The sequence below is a fragment of the Anomalospiza imberbis genome, chromosome 15 (assembly GCF_031753505.1).
Source record: "Anomalospiza imberbis isolate Cuckoo-Finch-1a 21T00152 chromosome 15, ASM3175350v1, whole genome shotgun sequence".
Classification (NCBI taxonomy): Eukaryota; Metazoa; Chordata; class Aves; order Passeriformes; family Viduidae; genus Anomalospiza; species Anomalospiza imberbis.
In genome coordinates, this window is record NC_089695.1 from 3942671 (window position 1) to 3970592 (window position 27922).

General features: G+C 39.7%; 1 protein-coding gene and 1 long non-coding RNA gene across 3 annotated transcripts in view; one reads left to right on the forward strand and one right to left on the reverse strand.

Moving 5' to 3' along the window:
* Positions 1-27922, reverse strand: part of DOCK2 (dedicator of cytokinesis 2) — a 157772-nt gene that overhangs the window by 53141 nt on the left and 76709 nt on the right. For both annotated transcript variants that reach the window (XR_011004276.1, XM_068205595.1), the window contains exons 28-29: positions 7222-7320; positions 6047-6141 (exon numbers count right to left, since the gene is read on the reverse strand). Coding sequence is in view for 1 of the 2 variants with exons in the window: in XM_068205595.1 (XP_068061696.1) it covers positions 6047-6141; positions 7222-7320 (194 nt within the window). In the remaining variant the exon portion in view is untranslated. The remainder of the gene's footprint in view (positions 1-6046; positions 6142-7221; positions 7321-27922) is intronic.
* LOC137482942 (uncharacterized) lies at positions 8500-27884 on the forward strand. Its single transcript, XR_011004281.1, has 2 exons — positions 8500-8839; positions 27616-27884. It is a non-coding gene; the product is annotated as an uncharacterized lncRNA (long non-coding RNA).

Sequence of the window (27922 nt, forward strand, 5' to 3'; positions counted from 1 at the left end):
AAGGAAATTGCACATATTTTATTTCCTGAAAATCTCTAATTAGATGAAGTTCTAGTCAAAGTTACTCAGAATGGGGAATACAGAAGGATTGCTCAATTGCACTTCCAACTAATGAAAATTGTGAGTTTTTAGTCTTTTCTGTAGTGACAAAGAACAGTTTGTGTGGGTAATCTCTTCAATGTTTTTTACTCATTTGCACATATATTCTACAGAGGGGAAAATACTGCTCATTGGCTTAATCCCCAGATGTTTTATTAAAATTAAAATACTTGAAAACATTTTATAACAGGCCACATAGGAAAGAACCTTAGGGGTTTCTATCTGCAAGTCGAAGCTGTACCTGGGAAAGTAACAGTTTATCTCCCTGACTTCCTGAGAACATCAAATTACCAAGATATACATACAAAATATTTACTATATAATATATATAATAATTATATGTGTATTATTATATATTATAGTATCATATAATATAATTTTTGGTTTTGTTTTTGTTTTGGTGTGTGATGAGTTCTTCTCTCCACTGAGGACTTTTCTTTTAGTTCAGAGAGCTCTTAGTCTGGGAGTGTGAGCATCCCAGCAGCTGATATCAGGAAAGATGACACACTCTGCAGTGGGAGTGGGAATGGGACATCTCCCTGCACGTTTTCTCTCTGCATTTCAGATAAAAGATTAAATAAATGACTGCCATTAAAAGCCACCAGGCATCCCCTCTGTAGCATGACCACGATGGGCAGCTGCCTCCCTTGCTGGGCAGATGATCTGCTGCAGCCATCACAAAATGAAGTGTTCAGATTCCTGGAAAGCAGATAATTGCAGTGCACAGAGAACAACCAGCAACATGCAGAGTTAGTGCAGAATAAGCATCTTTGTGCTAGGAGGATGCAGGCGATGGCAAGGCAGGGTGACATTGGCACAGGCAGGTGGGAGTGACTCTGTGCCAGGCTGGGAGCTGCCAGCAGAGCACGGAGGGATCAGCCACAGCTGGAAGTGAAATTCTGCACGGGAGCAAAGCACGGCCCACAGGGAAAGCACTGCCTCTGCTCTCACCTGCCTCACCCCACTGCCCAGGACTCTTTAATGTCATTGCCCTGATTACCGACACTGACTTTTGGAGAGACTGAGAAAGACAATGAGGAAACAGAAGAAGCTGGATTTAATGGACAGGAGATACAAAATACTGAGGCATTGTGTGCCAAATACCTCAGCATGGGAAACAACAAAGAAATAAATTTCCCTCTGAAAGGAACTTTATATTAACAGGGAAACTGCATTTCAACAAGGGCATTTTTAGTCTCATAACAAAGCCAAACTCTCCATGGACACATCCTATCACTGTACCAAATTAAATCAATGACTAAACAGTACCATTTGTTTGCACATGTATAATACCCTTTGCACATGTAATTTACCCTTTTCTGCAACTGTGCATAAAAGAATATTTTTGTTATACATTTATACTTGTTGCTTAAAATATTTTTTCATACATTAAAATTACAAAGTTCTGCAATATGCCATAAGCCTGTGTATAAATGTATTCCGCTCCCCTGAAAATTCAAGCCCTTAAAAAAACAACAGCATTTCTATAAGATGTTTAAATCAGCCAAAAGTTGCATAGGAAAACAAGATCAAAGAAAAGAGTTACTTGTATGCAGCAGATCAGCCTTCTAAATTCTGCCTTATTTGCACAAAATAAGTTATAACACCATCATCCAACCTTAGTTACATAAATGAACCAGCTTCCAGGGTAAAACTAACTTAAGCTATTCATTTGGGGGTTGGTATGTGTTGTTTGTTTGTTTTTTAAATATATAAGTTTTGTTTCCACCAACAGATGGAAGACTGAGAAGCAGCTCAAATATTTTAATTTATTTGAGGTTTTTCTCTCTTTCATCTTGAGTTCATTGAATCCCAGAATGGTTTGGGTTGGAAGGGCCTTAAAGCTCATTCCATTGCACCCCTTGCCATGGGCAGGGACACCTTCCATTGGGGCAGGTTGCTCCAAGCCCTGTCCAACCTGGCCTCGAACACTTATTCCAAGGCTGTGCTCAGGACCACGCATACATATGTGGAAAACAAGATTTTCAGGAGCCACAGAGCCATTCTATGAAAAGAAAAACACCAAAAACACCCCAAGAAAACCCAGACCTGGAATCCCTACTTGTCCTCCCTTGAGCAGAAGTCCCAGCAGTCCCTTGCTGGGCACCAAGGAGGAGTTTATTCCTCTGCTGCCTGGCCAGGAGCAGGATACCTGAGAGAAGCCCAGCCCTGGCAGGCTGAGTGCTGGGGATGCAGGTGACACTGATGTGAAGGCACAGTGAGCTTTGGCTGAATTAATAGCAGTGCTCCATGAGAGCCACGGCTGGAGGCTGTTACAAAGCAGTTCATCAGCAAGTAAGCAGCTATTTTTAGTATTTATAATGAAAGAAAATTGACAACAATTCCAGCTCTTTTGGCAAATACCTGCAGTGCTAAACCTTTCAAGTTAGACTTAAAAAGCACTGGGGAAGACTTGACTCTGACAGATGTCTGAAAACACTCAGATATACAGGTAATGAAAACATATTTTAGAAAAAGCCAAACTACTGGTGTTAGAAAATACCCTTCAGTGTTATCTTGCAGGAGTTTTTTTCAGGGAGTAGGATCTGACCTTGAAATGTGCTGGTGAAACCCTGTTTCCATTTATTTTTAAATACCTTAAAATAATGTGGGCAAGGCTCAAAAACCAACCCAAATGCACATGCAAACAATCAAAGCACTCACTAAGCCACTCCAGACTGGACACCAACCAAACTGATCCTAGGTACTAATTATGATAAGATCAAATACTTTCCCTGTGAGGAATTACCATTTCAAAGCCCAGAGGACAGGGAAGGGATGTGTACACTTTCCCTGTAGTTGCTAACCCTGCTAACTGCTCCTTTTACTCAGCCAATCTCACTCCCCATGCACTTCATGTTGACAATAAAGTACATGAATTTCCTGGGAGAAATTATATCTCTCTAAATTAAAATTATGAACAGCTGGAAGATAAACAGACTATATGGTATTGCCTAAACCAGCCAAGCATTTCCCCACAAATGCCATGTACTTAGGAATTACTGCTTTTAATAAGTTAATAGCCAATATCTTGGTGTCATGAGTGGAATTAAGTGCACATACAAGCAGTAGTAACTAATAAGAAGAAAACAGTAAGCAACTTTAATTAGAACAAAAGTTAATTAAATCCACCATGGAGGATCACAAAAATAACACAGATATTATATCTTCATGACCTCAATGATGATGTTACTGTTCCCCAAAGTGTTCTGCCCTACCTAGCATGCCATAAAAAAGTGTTCTTCCCATCTTGCTGTTAGTGAAAGGGGGGGAAAACCAGGAAAAATTAAAGGTATTTAATTATTTTATTATTTCTTTCCCCCTTTCATTCTCTGTTGCTCCTTGAATACTGCCTGTCACACACAGCCTCTGTCTGCCTCAAAAGTGCTTTGGGCTGAGCATGCTTGGGAAGAAAAAGCACATTGTTTATCATAGTGATTTAAAGTAATTTGAGTTAAATCATTCCATCCTGACACAGGCACAGCTTGGAAAGTAACTTCAGTCAGTTCAGCTTCTACTCCGATTCTTTCAACTCACACACCAGAATTTGTCCTGGTCAAGAATGTGCCCATTCTCCCTTTGGACCCTGTAAGAAGTCATTCTCTCATTGAGTGCCCCCATCTATGCCAAACATCAAACTTTTGGCTGAAATCACCCTGATATTATTCAGGCACTGCCTGGTTTTACTTCCAGACATCAGGAATTGTCCTGCTCAGCCAACAGGACCAGACCTGCAGTGCTGGTGATGCTCTTCCCTCTGCTCTGCTCTCTGTAAATGTACTGATTTCACATCTCTGTGCTGCAGTCCCTCCTACAGCAAAACTCCTCCAATTCCCACTTTCCTTGCAAGCCACCAAACACACAGCATCATGCAGGGGAGCCTGCCAGGCTGTGCTGCACACCCCGAGGGCACGAGTGCCACCAGCTACACCCTGCCACGGCCCAGGTGACACCACACACAGATGTGCCCCACAGCCCTCACCAAGGTCTCTGCAAATGCACAAAGGGGAGACTCGAGGCAAAACACCTCCTCCAGGGAGGAAAAAGTCTGCATGGAGCCTCCTGTTCGTAACAGGGGAATAGAGATTGCAAAGCTTGCACTGTGCTGGTATTTTTTGTGTGTGGTTTGTTGGGGTTTTGTTTTAATAGTCTTTTCTTCTCTCGGTGTTATTATAAGAGACCTAAGCCTGATCCCCTATGACTTTTTCCCAGCTACTTCTCTGGTTTGTGGTAAACAATGTTAACAAGACAAATCTAGAAAGCTAAATTAGTCTTCAATTTATTTTGTAGAACATCCATTCCCTCAAAAAAACACCCCAAGACCCAAACAAAGAAAAGAACAAAACCAAATTTCTATAAAGACTGATAAAAATCCTCCCTCTTGGTTGTTGATATAACATAAAATTAAGACATAAAGTAAGATCAATAACTCATTTCCTTATGCATTCCAGAGAACAGCAACATAATCAAGGAGTATAAACAGTGCCAAGTCATTTTAGGTAAGCAATGTGTTTACAGAACTATTAAATATCTTCTTAACAATATTTCTTTTAATGCTGACTTATTTCTTTATGCAGTATAAAGCTTAGAGCTACAAAACCTGCCTGGAACAGCTTGTCCACAGAGTTCAGAGTCATTAAGAGGCACGTGAACACAAATACAGTGCCCCGAAGCAATTTTTCCTGTCAGGACCTGACTCAATACAGACACCACCAGGTGAAGCCCCAGAGACATTCTTTGACCAAGGACAGACATTTCCCACGCTCACAGAATAAAATAATCCCATACTTGTGGATAATGCAGGTGTCAACAGCATTTTCTAGATAAGAGAACCAGTTTTACACAAGAAAGGTTTGATGTGCTGACATGTGCCAGATGATTGTAGGTAGTTTAGCACTAAACTGTTATTATTTTAGAGTAATCCTTGCTACATCAAAACTAATTGCAATCACAGCAGCAGCAGCAACATAAGAATGTGCAAGGAGTTAGATTTTACCTGAGAGGCCAAAGACTGGCTCAGACAAAAAACCAAGAGGGATGAAACTTCTGTAACATACAAAATATTACCTGAATTTACACATCCACCAGCACATCTGTTCCTGCCCACCTCACAGGAGGGGTCAGGGATCCCTCTGCATGGTCATTAATGCCCATGAGTGACAAAGTGAGGTTTGGACACCTCACTTGGAGCCATCACTAACCACTAGAACATAATCTTCACTTTTGAATCACGGAATGCAAAAAAAGCTCCAGCCAACATTTTCATTTAACGTAATTCCATTCAAATCCTAGATTAAAATGTATCCAAAATTGAAATCTGATATCACAAAACTGTAAATTCTATTGACAAATCTTCCTCAAGACTGAGCACTCGCAGGAGATGATCAACTTTATTGACTATCCTCAATCCTCTCTTTTTATATATTATAAAAGTACAAGAAATGTGCAACTGTAACATTTCAAATAAACAGCATCTGTGGACTAAGCTCATTCAAACCTTTGCACTTTTGACACTTAGCTCTTAGACCTGTCTCTCTGCAACTTCTAGAAAACTCAGTGTTACCACCATCTCTACAAAACTAAAATAAAGATAGTACAGGTGACTGCCAACAGAAATCTTGCTTAAAAATGTATTCACTTCATAACACAATCCAGCATCTAAACTCAAAGTGTTTCTTTGAAAGCAAGAAGCCAGAATAAGTACAGCAGTAAAGGTAACATCCAAATAGATAAAAAAGTGAATAAATTTCCTTTTCCATTTTAAGTGGACTTAAAGCACAGGCAACAAGCTTTTTAATGGGTTGTTTCAGATGACCTTCTTGGCATTCCTCAGACTGGAATGATAAAGTTATTCTAGACTGTACTGAAAAATATTTTGTAGGGTATGAAAGGAGTCATTGTCCACAAGCACAGAGAGCAGGAGCTCTGGAGCTCCTCCCCTCCTTACCTGTTCTGCACCATGCTCATGGCCATCCAGTCCGATGGGTACACGTTCTTCCCAATGAGATCTTTGAACATTATGAACGTTTCCATCAAGAAGTCCTGGAACAACAAAATGCAGTCAGGCTGGGGCTGTGGAACACACACTTGGAAGTGTTTCTGTGGGATTAAGGAGCCAAGATGGGGGGGTTCCACTTTGCTCTCAGTAAAGTCAAGAGAAGAACTCCTGGTGATCTCAGTAAATATGAGATTGGAGCCAAAGTCCTGTGGAACAGCAGTCTCAGATTCCAAATGGAAGCTAAAAGCCATTACATTAAAGTCATCATACAGGGCTCTTCAGAAAACAGAAGGCATAACTGAATGGAAATAAAAAGTTGTAGTACTTCTGAGTAAAATTTGATATTTTTTATTAATTAGTCCCACTATGCATAAGAATGAATAGGCTTGAAAAATACAGGATTTTTTCATTTTTTACTCCATATTTAAAATTTCATTTATGGCACCACTCTGACTTGAAGGAAGGAAGGAAAGTGATCAGTTCTTTACAAGTGCAGATATTGCCTCCATGGACTAACAGTGGATGCAATCCAAACCTGTGCCACTACCCCGACTTATCTGACAGCTATAGCAGGAATGTAAAAGGATGCACATAAAACCATGGAAACCTTCTGGGACCATTAAATTATGGCAGAAACAATTTCAATAAAAGGATGCACTACAAGAATAGGGCATTTATTGCATTTAGCTTACAATGTTATTTGCACCAGGAGTTGACTCAATAGTGAAAATGGAAATGGATCATCGTGTGTGAAGTGTGGAGGGAATGGTCATTTAGTTGAGGATAAGTTTTGCTGTTGTTTTGTTGTGGGTTTATTCTTTTTCTTTTCCCCTTTCTCAAAAGAGTACAGCACAAAGATCCCATTGCTTATTCTGGATCATTACATCACCACCTCAGTGCCAGGATCAACAGAGAAATCTGTGTCTTTCCAAATTTCTGATTACAGTGTGGTCCAGTGCCACTATTAGAAGAGGGAGGCAGTGCGCTAACACAGAGGCAAAAAATGTACAGCAACAGAATTCATTCTAGGAAGAATCAGACAAGAAACTCCAAAAAAAGCCTACTGATTTTTCACAGGAAATCAAATGCTGTAACTATCAGCTCTGTGATCACTTAGTACTCACCACTAGTTCTGAACTTGTCTGGAAAGTTTCAATGTACACTGAATAATGCTGGTCACTCATCTGGTTTAGAATCGCTGTCATGCACGCCACAAAATGACTCTGAAAGCAAACCAGGCAGAATCAACACATGTGGATTACTGAAGATATTGGATTGTACGCTTTCTAAAGTCGAAGCATGTGAAACGCCTGAAAAATCCCTTTATGTATGTAAAAATAAATAATATTCAAGCTTTTGCGAGCCCAGATGAAAGAAACAAACTAAGAACTCCAAAAGGATTATTCCAAAGCTGCCTTGCCAAGGGACAGGCTCTTGTGAGAAAGCTGCATCATTAATGAGACACCACATGGAAACACACATTGTGACAAGAAAACTTCTTATATAAAGTAGAACTCACTATCACCTTAAGACTCCTAAAAGGCATGTGATGTCCCCTAGGAGTCTTCTATTAGGAATTCATGGGAAGAAAATATGTTAGAATCAAACATTTCTAATATTTTTACTATTCACAGAAAGAAATAGTGCAAGAAATGCTATTTTTTTATGTTCTGCAGGTGTTTAAGCAGCTGTTAGAGAAGTCTCAAACTTCTTGTGAACATTATGACCTTCACATCTCAAAACTTCTTTCAAACTTCCTCAAAAGGAAGTATTTAGTCTTTCTCAATTCCTAAAGTCAAAATGCTGAAAGATACAGTGAAAGCTCAGGGCTAGAAATCATATAAGTTACCGAAAGTCACAAAGACGTTTCTTTCCCAAGCAATAATAGTGAGTTAAATGATTTGCACTTTTCCTTTAAGACTGTGAAGTTTCCTCCTTACTGATTTATTTTAATTTGCTGAAGTTTTAATTCTTGGCTTAAAACCAAGCCTGCTTTCAATGCTTCGATTTCATGTGAACCACAAAATTGCTGAGCACGCAGGATTATTTTCTGGATGCCCCTGAATCCTGTCAGTGCCCTGGCCCGGGCTGCCCGGAGCTGGGTGCGCAGGAGGCGCCGCTGGGATGCTCGGTGCCGCTGGGATGCTCGGTGCCGCTGGGATGCTGGGTGCCGCTGGGATGCCCGGTGCCGCTGGGATGCTCGGTGCCGCTGGGATGCTCGGTGCCGCTGGGATGCTGGGTGCCGCTGGGATGCCCGGTGCCGCTGGGATGCTCGGTGCCGCTGGGATGCTCGGTGCCGCTGGGATGCTCGGTGCCGCTGGGATGCTCGGTGCCGCTGGGATGCTCGGTGCCTCTGGGATGCTGGGTGCCGCTGGGATGCTCGGTGCCGCTGGGATGCTCGGTGCCGCTCGGGCTCGCTGTGTCCCGCTGCTCCATCAGAGCGGCACCCAACCATTTTGTCCCCATTCCAGAGCAGGAACAGTCCCTGCTCAGCTCTGCCTGTGACCACTAGAGGTCTTGTGCTTCCCTCCAAGAGCTGCTCTCCGGTTCGTGCTGCTGGGCTTTATTTATTTATTCCTACGCGAGCAGACCCAGCTCACCTCTTGCATACAAAGAGTGAAATTACAACCTAAAGGACCTATCGTACCTTCTTTTGGAGTAACCTTAAGTGCTAGTGAGAGCCTTGCCTACTTTTTAAGGCTAAGAAGACTCATTTTCTGCAGGTAAACCAAAAGCTTTCAGGTAAGAAATCGTGTGTTCTCGGGTACTGATGCTCTTCTAAAAGAAATGCTGGATTTCCTGCAGTAGTACTTCACTTTTACAGTTCTGGAGCAGACACATCTTTGCTGGGGTGTTAAATGCATAGCTGAAGGGAATAATGAATTGCAAAGGATTCGGTACTGAAATTGTGTGGGGTTTTCTTCTCATGTCTCGATTTTGAAAAAAGATTACCAGCAGAAGTTAGAGAATTGACACGAAAAGCAGCTTGTATTTTTAGCAGTTAAGCATTCACCACTGAATGTCTTTCTAGACTCAAGTTAAATAATCACTGCTTGAAATAAGCAGCATTTCTTCACAAGCAGTGTATAAACATATTATGATGCTTAAGGGCAAAAAGACTTTAAGAAGGTTATTTCTTTTGTTAAAACCAACTTCAAAAATGTGCCTAGCTATGTCTGTGATTGTGGTACAGCACAAATGCCTTAGTGACTGGGTATGGTGATTTTAAATTTACCAGATGATATGCCTTGAAAAGAGCCATAAGCAAAGATCTTGCTGGCCAGGACCTCATATTAAACCTGTCAAATTCACATCAGGTGGACTGAATGATAATAAAAAAGGTGTCAGTAAAGACGGTTTGCTGCAAAAACTTCTTCCATCCTTTCTGTGTAACTGTAAAGCAGGGAAATACAAATACTGTTTGATCTTTAATAATTTTCTTGCCAGCAATCACAACTATCAGAAATCATCTGCTAGCATCTTTATAGGTTTAAAGCTTGCCCCTCCCTCCTAATCCCCAAATGGCAGCAATAACTATTCGCTTCTCAGAGGCAGCCTCAGCTCTCTCAAGTGCCCCTGCACCCCCAGCACTGCCACTCGCCCTGGCAGAACTGAAAGGTAACTCAGGGCTCTCCACAGCTGTGATCAAACCTGCAAATACCTCTCTGCATTCACTGAAATTCTCCTCCGGGATTTTAAGTACCTCTTACTGGAGTGTGCAAAGAGCACAAGCTGCCTGTGAACAGTTAGTTCTGCACAAAACCAGCTCTTGTGCCTGGCCACAGCCTGTGTGTCCACAGGATGGGCAGAAGGAATTCAGAATCACACAATAGTCTATCAAAAAACTGATTTCATTAAGTCAAATGTCGTACACAGGGATTGAATAGATAGAATAGGTTAGAACAGAATAGGATACAAAAGGTTGTAGCTGACAAGGTGAAGTTCAGGTAGAATGCTAGCAAATCATTTTAGCTGTGCTCAAGTTGTTAGGATTTAGCCTGTGAATTACAGCAGAAAACATTGATTAGAACTAGGTCAAATATATAAAAAACAAATGTATCAAAGTAAACACTTTAATGCTGAGACAATATGAACAGAAAAAAACCCAGGAATAATTCTGCACGACTGTAATAAAATATGCATGCTCTAATAATATATTCCCCAACTTCAATATATTAATTTCCTTATGAACACAAAAGAACCCAAAACAGAAACAGCACTGAATTCTATTTTTTTAAATTATCCGATTTTCAGACAGACTTAAAAAAAGGTGCAAAGAAATAGGGCAATTAATAGTATGAATGCTGCTCTGCTGTAAGGAGCAGGAACACGAGTAAATAGGTGTCAAATGAAAATGAAACAGAGGAAGAAATGTCCAGGAAACCTTCAAATTCTCTGTCCACTTAAAACCCCCCATTATTAATGCCATATATAAATGAAATAAAGTGCTGGCTTTAGTATAAACACTGCAAGGTAGTGGGTAAGGTGAAAGAGATGTCATTTGATTTGAGTATATACAAAGTACACCAAAAGGAATTGCAGACTTTTACAGAAAAAACAAACAGGGCTTCCTAAGGTCAAGCAGGAAGATGTGGAATCTCTTGCACTGCTGAAAAAGTGCAGATTAGCTGTGGATGCAACATGAACAGGAAAAGAAACAGCTGAGGAACATCAGGATCATATGAGTAAGATGACAAACTTCAACACCTAGCAACTGAAGCCCAGCACACTTTATAATAGCAGATGGTGACAGGTTGCCGTAGTAACTTCAAATAGAGCAGCAGCACAAGGATGAGGCAAATGCACTGGAAAAACAACAGAAATAACATGGAATGAAGCTACATTTTGATCTAATCTAGTAGAAGGGTTTCAGTGGCTGCGGGGTAGGCAACCCTCATGCAGATGCACTTCTGGAAGGACTCAGGGAGGTATTTATTTAATGTAGGCACTTAAGTAGCATTTACCCTCATTAACAGAGCATTTTACCAGCACAGAGCCTGAGTGTAAACACAAAACCACATGGACATGCTCATTTTGCTCGTCCTCACAGGGGGAGGTAAGGGGGCTCTGCACCATCCTCACAGCCTGTGACCCCACACTGATGACGGTTCATGTTTGATTAACACATGGCTTTCTGTATGGGGCAAAGAAACTTATTCAAACAACCCAGCATTCTTGTGGTGTTTGCAGCAATCATAGAGTAGATTTAATTCTGAACTTCCTTTTAGGATAAGCCAGAAGTTTCTAAATTCATTGCATGTTAGAAACAGTAATTGTAAAAATCATGCACATAAAGAGAGTGGCCAAAAATTTCATTGGGCCAAAGAGTTCTGTTTTGATTGTTTTTTTTTTTGTTTGTTTTTTTTGTTCAGAAATAAGTACAACCATTTTTCTGGAGGAAAAGTGAGAAATATTTCATCTTGAGTGTAATTAAAGAAAAACTAATCAATCGCCTATTTTAATCAAGTGTTAAAAATCTTCAATATTTATGTTGTACCACAAGTCTGTTATTGAGAATGTCTCCAAAAATACTGTCTTCACAGAATCATTGAGTCATCACAGCTGTTCCTTGTCATGAGCTAAAGAGCAACACGAAAACACGTATGGAAGATGCTCAGTGATGCCACAAAGAACTACAGTAACTTGAAGCCAAAGTTCCTCAGAAAACCCCATTAAACTTTGAGAACTGTGGCATATGTAGAAGTTGAGACAAACATCTTGATCATATTATGCAAATACTAAACAATACCAGTCTGAAAGGAAAAATAAGCAGAATTTCAAGTGAATTGCTAATGCAGTAGTGCTGTTTCTTTCCAGAAATAGATGTCCCTGCCAATGCATGTGCAGTCCTAAAATGTAGTGTTTCGAGCTGGAAAGGCACAAATACATAAACATTAGGACAGGCTGCTATGCAACAACCTCGAGTATCCATCACGTGTGAAATGGAGAATAGCTCCTAATCCATACAGACTTGGAGCCTGCCGATGAGCACGTGGTGCTCACAATTCACTTACAGTAGCATTCATCTACTCTTAGTTTTTAATTTTCCATTTTTATGTTCATTGGTTCTGTCTCCTTGTGTTTTATAGCTGACTGAACAGCATCCTGCTTCTGCATCTCACTGACAGCCTTGCATTTCTGACTGAAAACATGCTGGGCTGTTTTAGCTTGTTCTACCATTTCCTTTACATTCACAAGACTTAGCTAAAAGGATGCACAACTATAAAAGTAACAGACTACCAGGTAGAATAATACAGAACAATTCTGTAACACAAGGAGAGAGTAACTGCAGCTGCTCTGTGTGATTTTAAGGTATGTTACAAGTTAGACAAACACAACAATTTCAGTATTATTTCATTCAAGACTTTGCCACACATAGATAAAAGCAATAAAACAATGGTTCATGGTAGGACATAAAAGGAGCTTGATTTTCATGGAGTGTGTCCTTTACCATCCTTGTTTTTTTAATACAGAATTATTTTTAATGTCGTACTGATTTTCCAGCAATATTCCAAAAAGGAAGATTTTTCATTCTCTGCAATGTTTTTTCTGCTGCTGGGTTTTGTTGTTTGGCTGGTTTTGTGCCATAAATCCTCTCCAGAATTTCTGCTACTGTCTCTGGTTGATATGAACACTCCACTGTAATTGATTTAATTTCTGCTGAAGTCTGTGTTCAAACACAGTTGTGTAATTTCCTACTTTTCCCGTAATATTAACTTTATGTTCATCTTCAAAGCATATTTACAAATAAATTATGAACAACAATAATAAATTAGGTCAGAAGGCACTGAGCTGAGCTCAGCTGGTCAGAACATGGTGCTAATAATGCCCAGGTTGTGGGATTAATATCTGGATGGCCAATTCCCTAAAGAGTTGAACCCAATGATCCCTGTGAGTCCCTTTCAATCCAGAATATTCTGTAATTCTTCTATGGTGCTGTGATCTGGAATGAGCAATCATTGCTTGGAAACTGAACTAGTCCAGAACACAGTTATCAAAGGGGAAAAAAAAAACAAAACCAAAAAAAGGAGCTGTTTCACCTCCTCACTTAAGCACTGCTGCCACACTCCTGACCTCAGCTCTGCTCTAGCAGATGAAATCTCCCATCCTTTGCCTGCTGGGGTCTGTGCAGCTTTTCCCTCCTCCTCTGCATCCCCACAATCTCCTGAGCCTGCTCCTGCAGGCCAGAAGGACCTTCCTGCCCTGGTACATGAGCTTGCACTGAGACACCCCAGTGTGCCGGGGCTCTCAGGCTGCTCATTTCCCTGATTTCTGACTGCCAGTGCTGCTGCATTGCCCTGATGGCACTACAGCAGATGGGCAGCCAAGCAGGCAGAGCGTGGCTGGTCCTGCCCAGTGTCCCAGTGCACTCCTTCCCAGTTAGAGACGATGACAAACAGTGGAACTGCACACCAAGCACAGGCGAGGAATCAGATTCCAGATACCACCCATGGCTTATTCACTGTGCAAAGATTGGCCAATCTCTTCCAATTGAGAGGACTGGAAAGCAGCTTGGGAACTTGCAGGAGGTGACAGAGGGGCTGGCGGAAGGGTTCCCTGCCCTGAGGTGCAATATAGAACAGCAGCAACCAACCCAGCCAGGGCTGCAACAGGAGACTGCAGAACAGAGCAGCTGCGAGGGAGAGCAACCCTGGGGTCAAAAACTGAGCAATCCAAGCTCTTCAAAGTGCAGTAGCATCTTTTATTGCTAAGCCATGTACTTTAAATTTACACAATGTGAAGACAAATGTCTTGGATGATGATTCACTTCCTTAAAACGAAACAGAGCCATCTCCTGTATTCCCAGAACTATATCACTCCATTTGATTTTGTTCTTTTTCAGCTGCACTTACTGAAGACAGAAAAATTAAATTAAATTTCAACTACTTGATCAGAGATGAGACTAATGAAATATATTTGTGAATGGCTAAAACAAAGCTTTAGCACAATTGTTAGGCTTAAAACTGTTGAAAGTGATTTCACTCCAGAAACTTCCTTCTTTACTTTTAAATTGATCTCATGTAGAAAATAAGGCCCAATAAAAATAATATTTTCCAATAAATTACATCCATTACACTAACCAATCTACCCACAGTGTTTGCTTAGGATTGATTAATAGAAACCAGCAAATATTAGAACAGTTTTAATTTGCATCTGAAATACTTTTAATATTTAAATGATAGCCAGTAGGGGCTTTTATTAAGTTTTTTAATTGTTTTCTAATAGTGGGCTCCACTTTTAAGCTTGAAAAAAATATTGGAGTCTTGTTAGCAAGATAACAGGCAAAACCAAAAAATTCATAGCAAACCCCAAAATCTTTCTAAAGAGAGCTTTTCATACTGAATCTTGGGAAAGTTGCTTAATGGAAAGCATAGGGAATTCTCCATGAAAGAAAACACTGTGGAAACACATGTATAAAGATGAAAGGATAAAACTCCAAGAATTACAGAATGTCCTGCCAATGGACACAATCTACAATCCACCACCTACAGCCAATTATGCATCCTCCTCAGGTGTGGGTCTCTTCAAGGGATGTCACTTATGTCCCAGTTGGTTGAATTTCAATTTTAATGTAAGGTGAACAGAGAATCTTGATACTCTAATAATATACAGGTAGAAATTTCCCAAATAGCATTGTCTGCATCAATTATTTGTGCATATCTGTATTTTTAGGGAGATTCTAACACATTATCCCTGGGCTCTGGCAGATTAAGGAATACTCCTTTAATAACTTAGCACCAGCCCAAGAGCTGGATTCATTATATACTTACAATATAAGTAGAATGAAGATGAGAGTTGAAATTTCTTTGAATAACTAAATCAGGGATTATTTTAGCTCATGTTTTTTCTTCCATTTTTTTTTTTAATGAGCAAAAGGAAAACCAGTCAAAAGCCCATAAAAGGTAAAGAATTCCAGAGTGCCCCGGCTTAGGCTCCATCAGGGGTGTGACTGTCCCTTGCTTGCTCAGTCAGTGCAATCCAGGAGCCTCTGAATCCTAAAAGCACAATGGGACAAAACTGAACTCCTCTTCTTGGCTGTTTGGAAAATGCACCAGGATGGTAAAAGCCAGCACTTCGTCTCCCCTGGCATTAAACCCCTCTGACATAAAATTACATCCTTATTCTGAAATTAAAATTGCTCCCTAAAAAACCCCAAGCATAAAAACCATCCTCAGAGGGTGAGTATTGATGTAACAGCACTGTGTTACAACAGGTCTTCCCAAACACAAACTGGGCTTCAAACAATTTTCAATAATTTCCCAAACATAATTATCAAATATTTTGTTGTGCCATGTCATCTGACCATCTGAACTCTTTTTGAGGATGACGACTGTGTGCCAAAAGGACACTTCTTTGTGTTGCTTTACTGCCAAAATATTCAAGGCTACTTGCAGAGATTTATTTTTCCTCATCTCTAAGCAAGGATTTCATTCAAATACAGTGCCTTGCTAAGAGGGAAGGGTACCAACAACTTCTCCTGGACAGAGCAAACAGAAATAATGAGTGTGGATACTTGTTAGGGAACTGCAGTCCTAACAGGAAACAAACAAAAAGCAGAATCACAATCATATAAAAGCAAACTTGATCAATGAGAGTGCCAGAGAAATATAATCTGTTATGCCTCTGATATTTAGAGTTTGCATCACCTGAGCAGCCTTATAGCCTCTTATTTTTATTATTAGTCACTGCAATACAGAGTGTGTGGGAGCATCAGTACATATCTAACAACACAGGGAAAAGGTGATGATTAGAAGCATTACAACCTACACCTCCACTGTATTTTCCATATTAATGCTGTTGGGTTTAATAGCAGCTTCAGGACTATGCTACTGAAGCTGTTCAGAAAAGCTTCTTAGATCATGGTTGGTAGTGTCATCTTTGTTCTAGTCCTCCCCTGAATTGCCACCAAAGGACCTGTTGTGAAGCAGGTTGTTTTCTGTCCTTTTAGTTCTAGAGAGCTGAGGGACAGAACAAGCATTTGGTAGATGCTGTACCATCACACAGCCAAAAGGACTTCCAAGATATTTGAAGAGAGATCTCATATCTTGACAGCATCCTTATGGTAGGTTTTATAAACGAATTGTTTTCCCATATTAGCTAACAAAGTCAACATCCATTGAGCTGGATGTTCCATTACAGCTTCCTAGAGCTGGATCTTGTGATCTATTGTGTGGTTCCTGCTCAAGGACTCTCCAAACTATGGCTGCAACATTATCATATTAAGGCAAGAGTCTGGGAAGCTGGGGGGACTGGAATCAAATTTTCCATTTAGATTATTATCAGTTTTCAAGGCATGTTCATTTAGAAGAAAAAAAAAAAGTAACTTGTTCTGCTTTGTTTTAAAGGAAGTTGCTAATATTTTAAATCTTAAAACAAGATTTCCTAGGCTGCAGAGCTTAGTGTCAGGAATCCAGTAATAGAGAATATTATTTTCTTAAGTATTTCCCTTAAAATAAAGATGTCTTTGTTATATTTATAAAATATGAAAATAAAGCATTTACTACTAGATCAAGGCCATTTGTCTTTTTTGAAATGGCACTGTAGTCACACAAGGTAAAAGTGTCTTTTATTTGATCTCGTCTTGGTACAAGGTCTTGACCTCTAAGACTGTTAAATACAACAAACATTAGAATATTTTGGTAATACTTAGCAAATAATTACAAATAATTTATATATTAAAAAGATATTAAATTATATATATTAAAAAAAGTTTACAACCGAATAAGAGGAGAACTAATATTGTTCATAAGTTGATTCTGAATGAATAAGGCAGTAGAGAAAGAGGGAATTTGAAACACAGGAGCAGTAGTGGAGCTCCCTTAACCCTTCCAGATTATCACAAAATTCTGTCCGCCTGTGCTGCAATTAGAGAGCTCCAGGACATTAGGTCGGCCCTAGCAGGTTGTGCAGCTCAAGGCACAGATGCTCTGGAAGAACAGAGCATCCAAGCATGAAAACAGGAAACCAGTAATGTGGTCCCAGGGATTTGGGAGAAGCCAGAAAAAGGAACTGGCACTCTGCTGAATTGAAGAGCATCATCCAGGATTTCACAGCAGTGGGTGGGGAGCAGGTTCTTTGGTGGCAAGGAAACTGAGGAATGTAAATGTGCAGGATGTGGGCATGGGCAGCCCTTGTTCAGCTGATTTCCCTGCTGCTGCCTCCAAGCCCTGTATCGGTGTGTCCCCACAGTTTTGGGCACAGCAGTGTTCCCAGACAGGCTAATGGGGAAACAGCCTGATGTGCAAACCAGTGGGATACCCTGGGGACACGCAAAGGGCACCAAAATAAGCCTTGTTAGTCTGCTAACAAAATCTTAATTATAGCAACAGAAATAGCTCTGAGAATGCTGTGATTTTCTGGAAGCTCTTCACAAAACAAGTGGCACCAGGATTACAAACATCTCTACCAACATATGAAATTTATTTTTTTAAAAAAGGAAACGGTATTCCCACTGAATTAGGTCGATTCCTATTATACAAGGATACACATGCCCTCAGGCTGCCAGACAGACATGCCTGCCTCATAACTCTTTTTCTGGACTTAGGGGAATAACAAAGCAGTTTTGACAGATTACACATGGCAACATTTCTGTGGGTCCTAGCAATTTTTTAAAGGTGTTTAGTTGTTAGTTTGGTTTTGTTGTTGTTGGGTTGTTTTGTTTTTTTATTTATTTTATTTTACAAGACAAACCAACCAACAAAAACCTGAAACACACACCTGATTTTATGCAGCTAACACAATATATATTAACCCTAACACAAGCCTCTCCAACAGCTTCTGGGTTGTCTGCCTGGCTCAGCTTTGTGGTAAGGTAGTCATTTGGTTTCTTGTTTAACTTCTTCTGGAAATCATTGGAAAAACTGCATCTCCAGTCATGTCTGAAGTGAGACACAACCCCACCTACTAACTTCATGTTTTACTCGCCTTCTTAATAACACAGGCTTACATTGCAGTATTTTGCTTGAATCACACTGCTACTTACCCAAATTAAACCTGAAGCTATTCCCAATGAGACCTTTTACAGTGAAATTATTCTTTAAAAGAAAAAACACTTCAGTTTTCTGAAAATAACCTCATTGCAGGGCCATTAAGGCAACACAGTGCTCATGTGGAATAATGAAGGAAGGAAGCAACTTCTATAAAATTGCTGATATTTCACTAACAGGCTCTGGGAGATCATCCCAGGGATACAAAAAAGAAGAAAGGTCATCTTTGTTCCTGAGACAGGGCAGGCCATATTCCATGTTATGTAACTACTTCAGAGACTCTATCATCTCTAGCTGGAGAAGAAAAGAGCAATCACGTAAAATACTCAATTACTTGGGCCATTCTGCATTTTTATGCTTACAAGAGGATCAGAAAATACAGGGAAAGTGACTTTAAGCAAATATTCATCTGCTTATGCAATTAACTTACATATTACTTTCAAAGGACTTCACATATTTCAAAACATATGAGGAACTGAAGTTTCTATTAATTTGTACAGAATGCTGCATCTCTCCTGTCTTCTTTGAAATTAATTGCCCTCACTGGTGGAAAAATAATTTGAGCATACAAAAATTTATTGAAGATACTTATTTCCATGCAGTTTTTTAGTTAGGCTTATTGCAGTTCCCAAATAGAACTTCTGGACATCTTCAAACTGCCAGCCTCACTAGAGACTGAATAACAAAAACCCCAACCCTGAGTGACAAGCAGGTGCCACACAGCTCAGGACACTGCAGATTTATTGGGCAAATCATCGATTATTAACTTCTCTGACTATTTAAGCATAATGTTGTAAGCTAAAAATAAAATTTGAATTTATACAAGATAAAAAATCAGTTATAAGGTACCAATATTGAGAAATATCTGAAATGGGAAAGGCAAGGAAGCAAACAGGCTTTTGTTTTGCCCTTGACATCACTGGGACATGAGCTTGTGTTGCCCAGAGAAGCTGTTCATTTCTCCAGCAAGGTTCAGAGCCCTTGGAGTGTCCAGAGATGTTCATCTTCCCCTTAGTGAGTAGGTCATCAAAGGGTCACCTCCCTCCCTCTGGTGCCATTTAGAAACTCAGTAAGGTGAAGCATCACCTTTCCCAAGAGGAGAGTGAAATGTTTATCTACACTTTGTGATTTATTTTTGTAAACCACGATTGCACCTTTGCTCTTTGGACACGTTCCAGGACAGACCAGACATAAGATCCATGATTCTAAATGTGCCCAGCAGGACAGAAATATATCTATGGGATACTTTAATGTGTTACCACATCACTCTCTTTTCCCATCTCAACACAAAATAAAGTGTCACTCATCTCACTTTTTCTGCCATGGGATTGAATTCCTTTCAAATATAAGTATTATCTCACTACATGCACCAGTTCCTCCTCCTAAGACCCCACAGTTTCACAGAATTTCCTTCATTCTCTGTTTCTAAAGGAGGTCTGCTCTGTGCCAAAGACCCCCAGCTACTGAATCTCAGCCCTTAACCAGGGGGTGTTGTGGCTTCTCCAACCTCAGACTGCAGAGTCTCTACATGGAGAATTTAGGGATTTAAGAAACTATTTCATCAGTATTTCTTGGATATTAAGAAATAAAACATATTATCAATATTAAGAGCTGACTATAGAGAAACAAATAGTTACAAGGTTGATAGAAAACCTGTAAATTTATCCTTTTAGTTTTAAGGTTTTTTAAGATGTCACCTAAGCCCTTCAGTCATCAGGGGCATTTGAGTTCCAGCCAAGTGTCTGGTCCCTTTGTAACTCAGACTGTTCCCAACTTCATGAGAAACTGTACAAGCTTTGGATAAAGAAGAAACACACATTTTCTTTTCAATACCAGGAGAAAAAGTTGCTTGGCATTTTTTTGAATATTCCATCTTCCAGCATTCCTCAGTACCTGTTAGTACTGAGACAATTTTAGCTTTCATAATCTGCCCCAAGCCAGCAGTAACGACCAAAAAAAAAAGTAAAAATAAAAGAACATTATTTGAATAAAGTGTGAAGAACAAATTAGCCAGTTGTTTGCCTTATCCCAGTGGGACAAGTTTTGACTGAATTTTTATTCTTTTGCTTTGAAGAAAAAACAGTATCTAGCCATAAATATTTTAATAATATAAAATAATGCTATACATGGCAATAATGCTGTAACTTAGAATGGGTGTCTCTGTCAAAGCATGAGTGCAGAGAAACTTCAATTTTCCTCGTGCTCCTTATGTGGGGAGTGGTGCCAAGCTTGGAGAGCAATTGTAAGGCTACCTTATTTTTCAGGCTATAAATAATTAACTGAAGTGGGATTCTTTCAAATCCTCTCCTCACAAAAAGCAAGGCTTTTCAAAGGCAAGCTCTCTCCACCTTTAGAAAAGGTAGTCAGGCAATAATGATGCCACAATTCAAAAGTAGAGGCACCTGCCCTGCATAATAACAATCTGTGCACCTCTCCAACAACATTAAGCTGCAGACTGTTTAAATATAGAGGGCAGAAGCGGTGTATAAATTGACAGAATAAAGTCACAGAGAATTATGGATAAGTTGGTGAAGCAGACTTGAAACACAGCTCTAAAAACTACCTATACAATGCACATAAAAGAGAATAAACCTGCTGCCTTTCTCATGGATTTAGAGAGAAGTACTGCACAACAGAGCAGACACAAGTAAAACACACCTGGATTGTTCCTTCCCATTATTCTATTGCAACATGAAGTTACTGAGGTGTTAAATACACAGAGTTGTGTTCTTACCACATACTTTTAAGTCTTATAAATCTGAACTGTGAATTTGCTTAATGATGATATTATTCACTATTGATGATATGAAACAGAACTAAAATTTGCAATTGCAAAGCCAGAAGAAGAGAACAAAGATTTATCATGCAATTCTTCTTTGTTTGATTGCAACCCCTCAAAAGACATGTGACTGAACTCTCCAACATCAGCAGGCTGGTGTGTTTTGATATAAAATTACTTATAGCAGAGACTCAAAATAAACAGAGGTTTCTCTCTTGCTCTTCTCTTCACTAATCCCCCTCCAGAATGGATAATTCTGGCACCCGACAGGTTGAGGATAGTATGAAACAGAACCTACACAAGGACCTGAACTACCAACCTTATTGCCAATCATATCACAGCTCCATTTTGCAAACATTCCCAAGGAGATGTGTCAAGGCATCAGCCTGACTGAGCAGACTACACTGCAGGGTGATACAGCCTGGGAAAGCTTCCTCTGACCCTGAAAACAGCCGTGGCCATAACTGAGCAGAGATTTTCTCAGAGGAGTCCCCAGCTCCTTGTAGCCCAACCTCCATTTCTCCTCCACCTGTAGCTTTTTGTGCCAGAATTTGGGAACCTGTGGGAAGTGTCAGTCTCTGCAGACACCCTGCCAAAGCCAATAAGCACAATTCCAGTCTCTCCTGCACTTACTGTCAGCCAGTTGCTGCTAACCCAGTCTGAGCTGCCCTAATTCAATTCCCCCACACCAAAAATATTTCTCAAAACCGACATCTGGGAAGAGGCACAGCCAGGTGCATTCAGCTGAGCACACAAAATACATCTCTGGAGGGTGAAATATCCAGTTACTCACATTCCTGATGTCATTCACGGCTCTGGAGGAACACAGGTAAAAAACCCTCAGGATGCAATTATCAGTTCCAGCCCTGTTACCACGATGAGAGCTGGCACAGTGTTCCCACCCAGGTTCCAGTGCTTCCACAGGGAACAGAAGCCATGGGACAATGGATTTCAGTGAGAGCTTGGCATGGTTTCTTCTCTCCCTGCTTCCCCAGATACCCAGGTTTGTGCCACAAGTGAGAGTAACAGTTGACTCCTTACATTTACTGAAACTCCCACTTACTGAAGTAGCAAAAAAAGTTCTGGAGAGCCTAAAGAATCATAACTGAACACCCAGTGCTTACAAGGCTTCCCACACAGCTGCAGCACAGCAGACTGCTAAATACTTTTGGATGCAGCTTTGCATTTCATTCTTGATCTGAAGTGATACAATTATTGGAAAAAAAACCCAGAAACCAACTGAAAGCTAAAGGACTGCAGCAAGTACACTCAGAACTTGTTTTTTAGAATTAAATAAATACTGTAATGAGGAAAAAACTCCAGTATAGAAGTCACAGTCTTTAGCAAGCACTTTATACTGGTTTTAAATGTTATTTCTTGTAGCAGTCTCAACAGGAGAAAGGTGCTGGGCAGTGGGAACCATGAAAATGCAGCTTTTAAGTTTGCTACTTGGGGAAAAATAGTAAGTTTTGCTGTTCCAACAGGTGTAGTCAATATAATTAACAACCAAAGAGAAAGTTCAAAAGGTCATTTTAATGAACTAATCTGTCTCTAACCATATGCTGAGGCCTGCGAGGCAGCACAGGGTGCAAACCTGCCTTGTACAGGTTACCTGCAGATCTACATACAGCTCTGTTAACATTTTATTAAGCCTGAATATAAACCTACAACAATCTAAAGTGTAAAATGCATGCACACTTTGATACAAACATCAAGTACTTAGCAATATTTTTTCAACTGATAAGAGTTATACAAGGAAGAGCACTGAAATTTTGTGCTGTGAACCAGCTATTTGGACACTTTCCAGCTCACCAGCCTGTCACATTGGATAACTTCCCTCTCCCTGTAGGCATTCAAGCAGTTCTTCAAGAGAAATTTCTCAGTTTTAAGTACACTCATCTTTGCAAACTAACACTGAAAAAAAAATGCAACTTGTGTCTGTATATAAGTATGTGACTGAAATGCTTTCCTCCAAAGTGAATAAAGAGTTGTATCTTACCTCCTGACACTAAACCTTGCATGAACAATTCCCAGCATATGCTCCAGAAGAAATACTGAGATAAAAATGCTTTCTAATCCATGAAGACTTTTGTTTTTTCTGACAGAGCAAATGGAATCTATCAGCTTTTCAAAGGAAAAGAGCTTTTATTTTTATTAAAATAGAATAAAGGAATTTCAAGTACCATGGTTCTGAAAGTTATTTCAGAAATAAGATCATCATGGTTTTATCTCTTAGTGCATCTTCAGCACTTCATGTGGAATGGCATTGCATCATCTCAATCAAATCATAGGCAAACCACACTCAATTTTCATCCCTAAAACTTGCTTAGCTGAGTCCATTTTCTGCTGCAGTAAATATCACAGCTTCTTCTCTACCCAGTCTCACCAACCTGAAGTAATTTTCAGATTTTGCTGGAAAATTAATCAGAGAGAAAATCCTGTAATCTCTTTCATCACTGAAATGTTCTCTTTCTGAGGACAGAAACTTCCATCCTACCCTGTATTCCTTATCTCTGTTAGATGCTCTTCTCCAGCCACCTTGATCCCACCTGGAGGTGGCTTACAAAACCCACCAGCAGGATTTATACAAAGCTTCTTGCCTTCTTCAGTCCTTTTTGCTCAAGCAAAGTTCCTTCAGCATTACCAAAGCACTGCTGGAGGGGAAAACTAAGCAAATCCAGGGACATCCAGAGAGCTCCTCTGTGGCCATGCACACCAACAGAAACAGATATTCTGTGTACTGCCAAATTAGAGTAAGAAATAGAAGAATATTACACTAGACAAGCTGTGCACTGGAGAAAACTCCAGGTACAAAACTATATTCCACAAATTACTCCATCTCCTATAATAAACACATTTACTTTCATAAATAGCTTTGTGCTGCATTCTGTGGGACCCAAAGCAATAAGACTCCTTGTTGTGATCAACAACAGGCCCCTGTACACAGAGGCCATTTAAAAATCACTCTCAGCAGTTTCATCTTTCCTGTTCCCTGACAGTTTTTCCTGTGCATCACAATAAGCTGCAAATTTGCGCTTCTGGGGGACTGTTTCTACTTTATAGGCTCTGCAACTGTCACCCATTTTCATCTGAAAATATTCCCTTCAGAGGCCTCCTTGCATGCAGTTCCTCTGGAACTGTGAGCACATTTCCATCCATTTCCCTCTGCAGGAAAGAAGGACAGAGGTAATTTTCAGCATCATCCAATTCCAATGGTTTCAAATCCATCTCTAGCCCTCTGTGCTAGCTGGTAATGTATGTTTCACTGCAGTCTCCAGGGATTTCAGAAGCATATCTAAACTTATCCTCAACATCTTTCATTATTTTGAGGGAAAAAACCCAACATGACTTTTATGCAAAGAAGAGTTATGACTAAATTAAGCAGCTTGGCCAAAAGCTATTGCTGAAGTTTCTGATGGAGACAGAAAATGAAATGGAACAAAAGCAACATCCAAATCAACACAATTAAAGCCTTAATTCAGACTTGTTAACTAAAAATGGTGCATTTCAGATATTAGTTTTTTGTTTTGAAAATTGAACCTGCATAGAAGGAGAGCTCTGCAGTGTTTGCAGAGCTCTGTTTGCAGCCACTGACAAGCACAGAGTTCACAGCAGCCCCCACAGGCAGCCTCTGATCCCAGCAACAGTTTAGGAACCCTGGAAAGATTTGCAACATGAAGGGAAAGCGAGAGTCACACAAATTTCTTAGAACCTGAGAATCTCCCACCTAGAAAGCAGCTGATTATCAAACACTAGCCATAATTAAATACAGCAAGCTGCCTCTCTAAACTGAAAATGTCCATCACATGTGCACCATGGAAAATCTGTTTTCTACAGGACAAACCACAAATCAGACATGACAGAAAACTGTCGAGTCTGAATAAATCATCTTACAGTTATTACAGCTGTCACCTATCACAGAATCAGAACAGTTTATTTTGGACAGCACCTTAAAAATCACCTTGTTCCAACTCACTTCCATAGATTGAGCTGGGAAATTTAAAGTGTGGATGCTCAAAAGTGGAAGGCAATTTACATTAATCACCTTCCTGTTGAAAGCCCCACAAACTTTTGCCTAGTTCCTTTATTTATTGAAAAGGTTCTGTACAAACATTTAATTTCAAGGAATATTGTTTTTAAAACATGCATAAGGGAAAAACAAAATTCTAAAATATGTCACACTTTTACTATAAGAAAAATATTTATTGTTTGAACAAACTTGTCAAATGAAAAATCAAGGTGTGGAACTGCAGCTGGAAGAGTTTGAAAACCATGTGAAATAAGTAACTTTTGCCACAAACTGCAGAAAACCCCAGAACCACCACCCACACATCTGCACTCTTCCAAAATCCCCACTGTCTGTTGCTGCATGGTTTTTCATTCCATGCAATTCCCTGTAATCTCCATTTATCCTTACCACTGCACTTCTCTACCCACAGCTTCAGCCATTAAACTGAAATATGAACCAAAAAATACTTTTGACTCTGTTGAAGAAACTGGGAAGGCAGAGGCAGGAAAGGTGGAAGAAAAATTATATAGAAAAATATCTAAGTCTTGTCAAACTTCCTCTGCCTGGCAGTCTGACTAAGCTGTGTGTGCATTTCTAAGAACTTAGACCCACAATCCCCAGAGTGGAAAAACAGTTTTATTGCTGTTTGAGGGGGCAGGCTTTGCACCTGAGTGTTTTTTAGGGGTTCACTGGCTACACACCCTGGGATACAATTTCAATGGAGCAAGGATAAGTTTCCACTGAAGAGGAACTACCACCACTAAGAATTGTGTGTGCAAAGCATGCAGAGACCTTAAAAGTCAAGATTTTCTTTAACAGTACCAGCCGAGCCAAACAGAAAAAAAATGCAACATCAGTCAGATTCACATACTCAAAACACTGAAAAGAGGAGCATGAAATGTGCACCATTTAAAAATAACATCCAACAGCTCGCGGGGCTCTTCTCCAACAGGGGATGGAGGGACTGGAAAAACCCATGGAGCTCATGGAGCCGAGCAGCCAAGGCACAGGGCACTGCCTTGGGACTGTGGCAGTGCCCAGGGAAGGGATGGGCAGGAAGAGGCTGCAGAGCTGGAGCCATGGGACATTAAACCCCAGTAAATTTTTTCTACTAAAACTGTTAGTATTACTACAGGACATTAATTTAAAACCGACTTAATTTTTTCTTTACGAGTGAAATAAATAAATAAATTGAAAGCATTTCTATGAAATGGATCCTTAGAATTTTTCCTGCTTCAGTCAATGTCAAATGATGAGCAAAACAAGAACTTTAAATTGCTGTGTCAGGAAAGAATGAAGATGCTGGGCAAGGGAAAATGTTATTTAAACTTAGTCATTGGCAATGTTGAACTGATTTGTTAACTCAAGCACAGACACCTATAACTCACTGAAATTCACCAGTCTGGGTTTTCAATCCAAATATTTGAACATTCCTAGCTATATATTTTTTTCCTTTCAGCTTGATTGAATATAAACAACAGCACTAAAATATTCATTACAACTCATAGTAAACCCAGAGTATTGGATGACAAGGTAGCTAAAAATCAACAGAGTTAAAATAGCAATTTTCAAATTAAGAATGCAGGAATGTAGCTCAAATGCCTGTACAGCCAAAGGAGAGCTCTCATAAAACCCTTAAGGGCTTTTTACTTTTATTTAAAACACAAAGGATTAGCTTTCTAAAGCTTCTTTTGGAATTTAATTGGACAAGTATAACTTTTAAAGTAGTCCATCTGCCTGGAGCACAGCAGCTGTGATGGGGAGAATGCTGCTGCAATATTTGGATAAATTCTCAAACAAAACCGTTAAAAGTCTCTGGTAATTAGTGGGTGAAATGAGACCTCAGAACTTGGCACTGGAATGTTGTTTGCAGAAACTGTTGGAGTTGTTTGTTGTGATTCTTGATTCCAGTGCACAATCAGCACAGAGACTCCCATGACTTCATGAATATCACAAAAGTAAAATTTGGTATTAATGCACATATTTATTTTCTCAATATCTTATATGACATTTTCTGTCTGCTGTGAAATAATCCAACACTCATTTTGCTCTAAAATTTTATAATAAAGTAATATCACACTATTACTTTGCTTAAATTATATTACAGTGCCTAAGTGTTACATGATGCTGCATAACAGTTTGCTATATTCTGTAACAAGATCTTTCCCACTGCACCCATCTCCTCAATTCCTGTAAATTAAATATGGTAAAATCTGTGCAATTCTTAAATAAAAGGTTCTGAGCTAATGAAAGTAGTAAGGGTAATGAAATGGCCAGTGAATTAACAGGGATTAATACTAAATTACCACTGTACTGGGAATTTAGCTGCAATCTTGTAGTCAAATCTGAACACTTGAAAATGAATAACTTTAAAAACAAAAAAAAGCTGACTTTTTTCAAACCTCAACTTTCCTCCAAATTGAGAACTCACATTTGTATTGTTCAGTTGTGGATATTTCATCCATAACAGGATTTAGTGGCCATTCTCCAATCTAATTTCTTAAGTTTTAAGATCTGCATTTGGGACCAGATTCAGGCTTATGATATTTTGTATCTGTTCTATATAAATATATATATATCCATTTTTTGAGCATTTTATTTCAAAATTTTTCCCTTTCTATACAAGTATCTCATTGCCAAAGTTACAGAAGCAGTGATGTTGGGAAGTGCCTAGGAGACAGCAGCAGCAAATCACACCGTTTGCCACTTTGCTCAGCTACAACTGTTGTCTTTTTATTTTCAGGAAACGCTTTCTGCTATTCTGCTTTTTCTGGTTATTCAGCCTGGACCTCTGTCCTGTTTACAGAACTGAGGCAACCCCTTGGACACGATCTGCCTTGTGTTTGCAAGAATGGCAGTAACAGCTACACATCAATAACTTCTCACTGAATCCCACTGGATGCTGTATTTTGCCCTGGTCATAAGTGGTGACATTTTCCACCCCTCTTTGGGAAGACTAGTTTCAGCTGAACAGTAAAAAGATGGCTGAGGAAGAAAAACTATCTCTAAAGATAGCGATTCAGTTTGGTATTAATGGATATATTCCATCA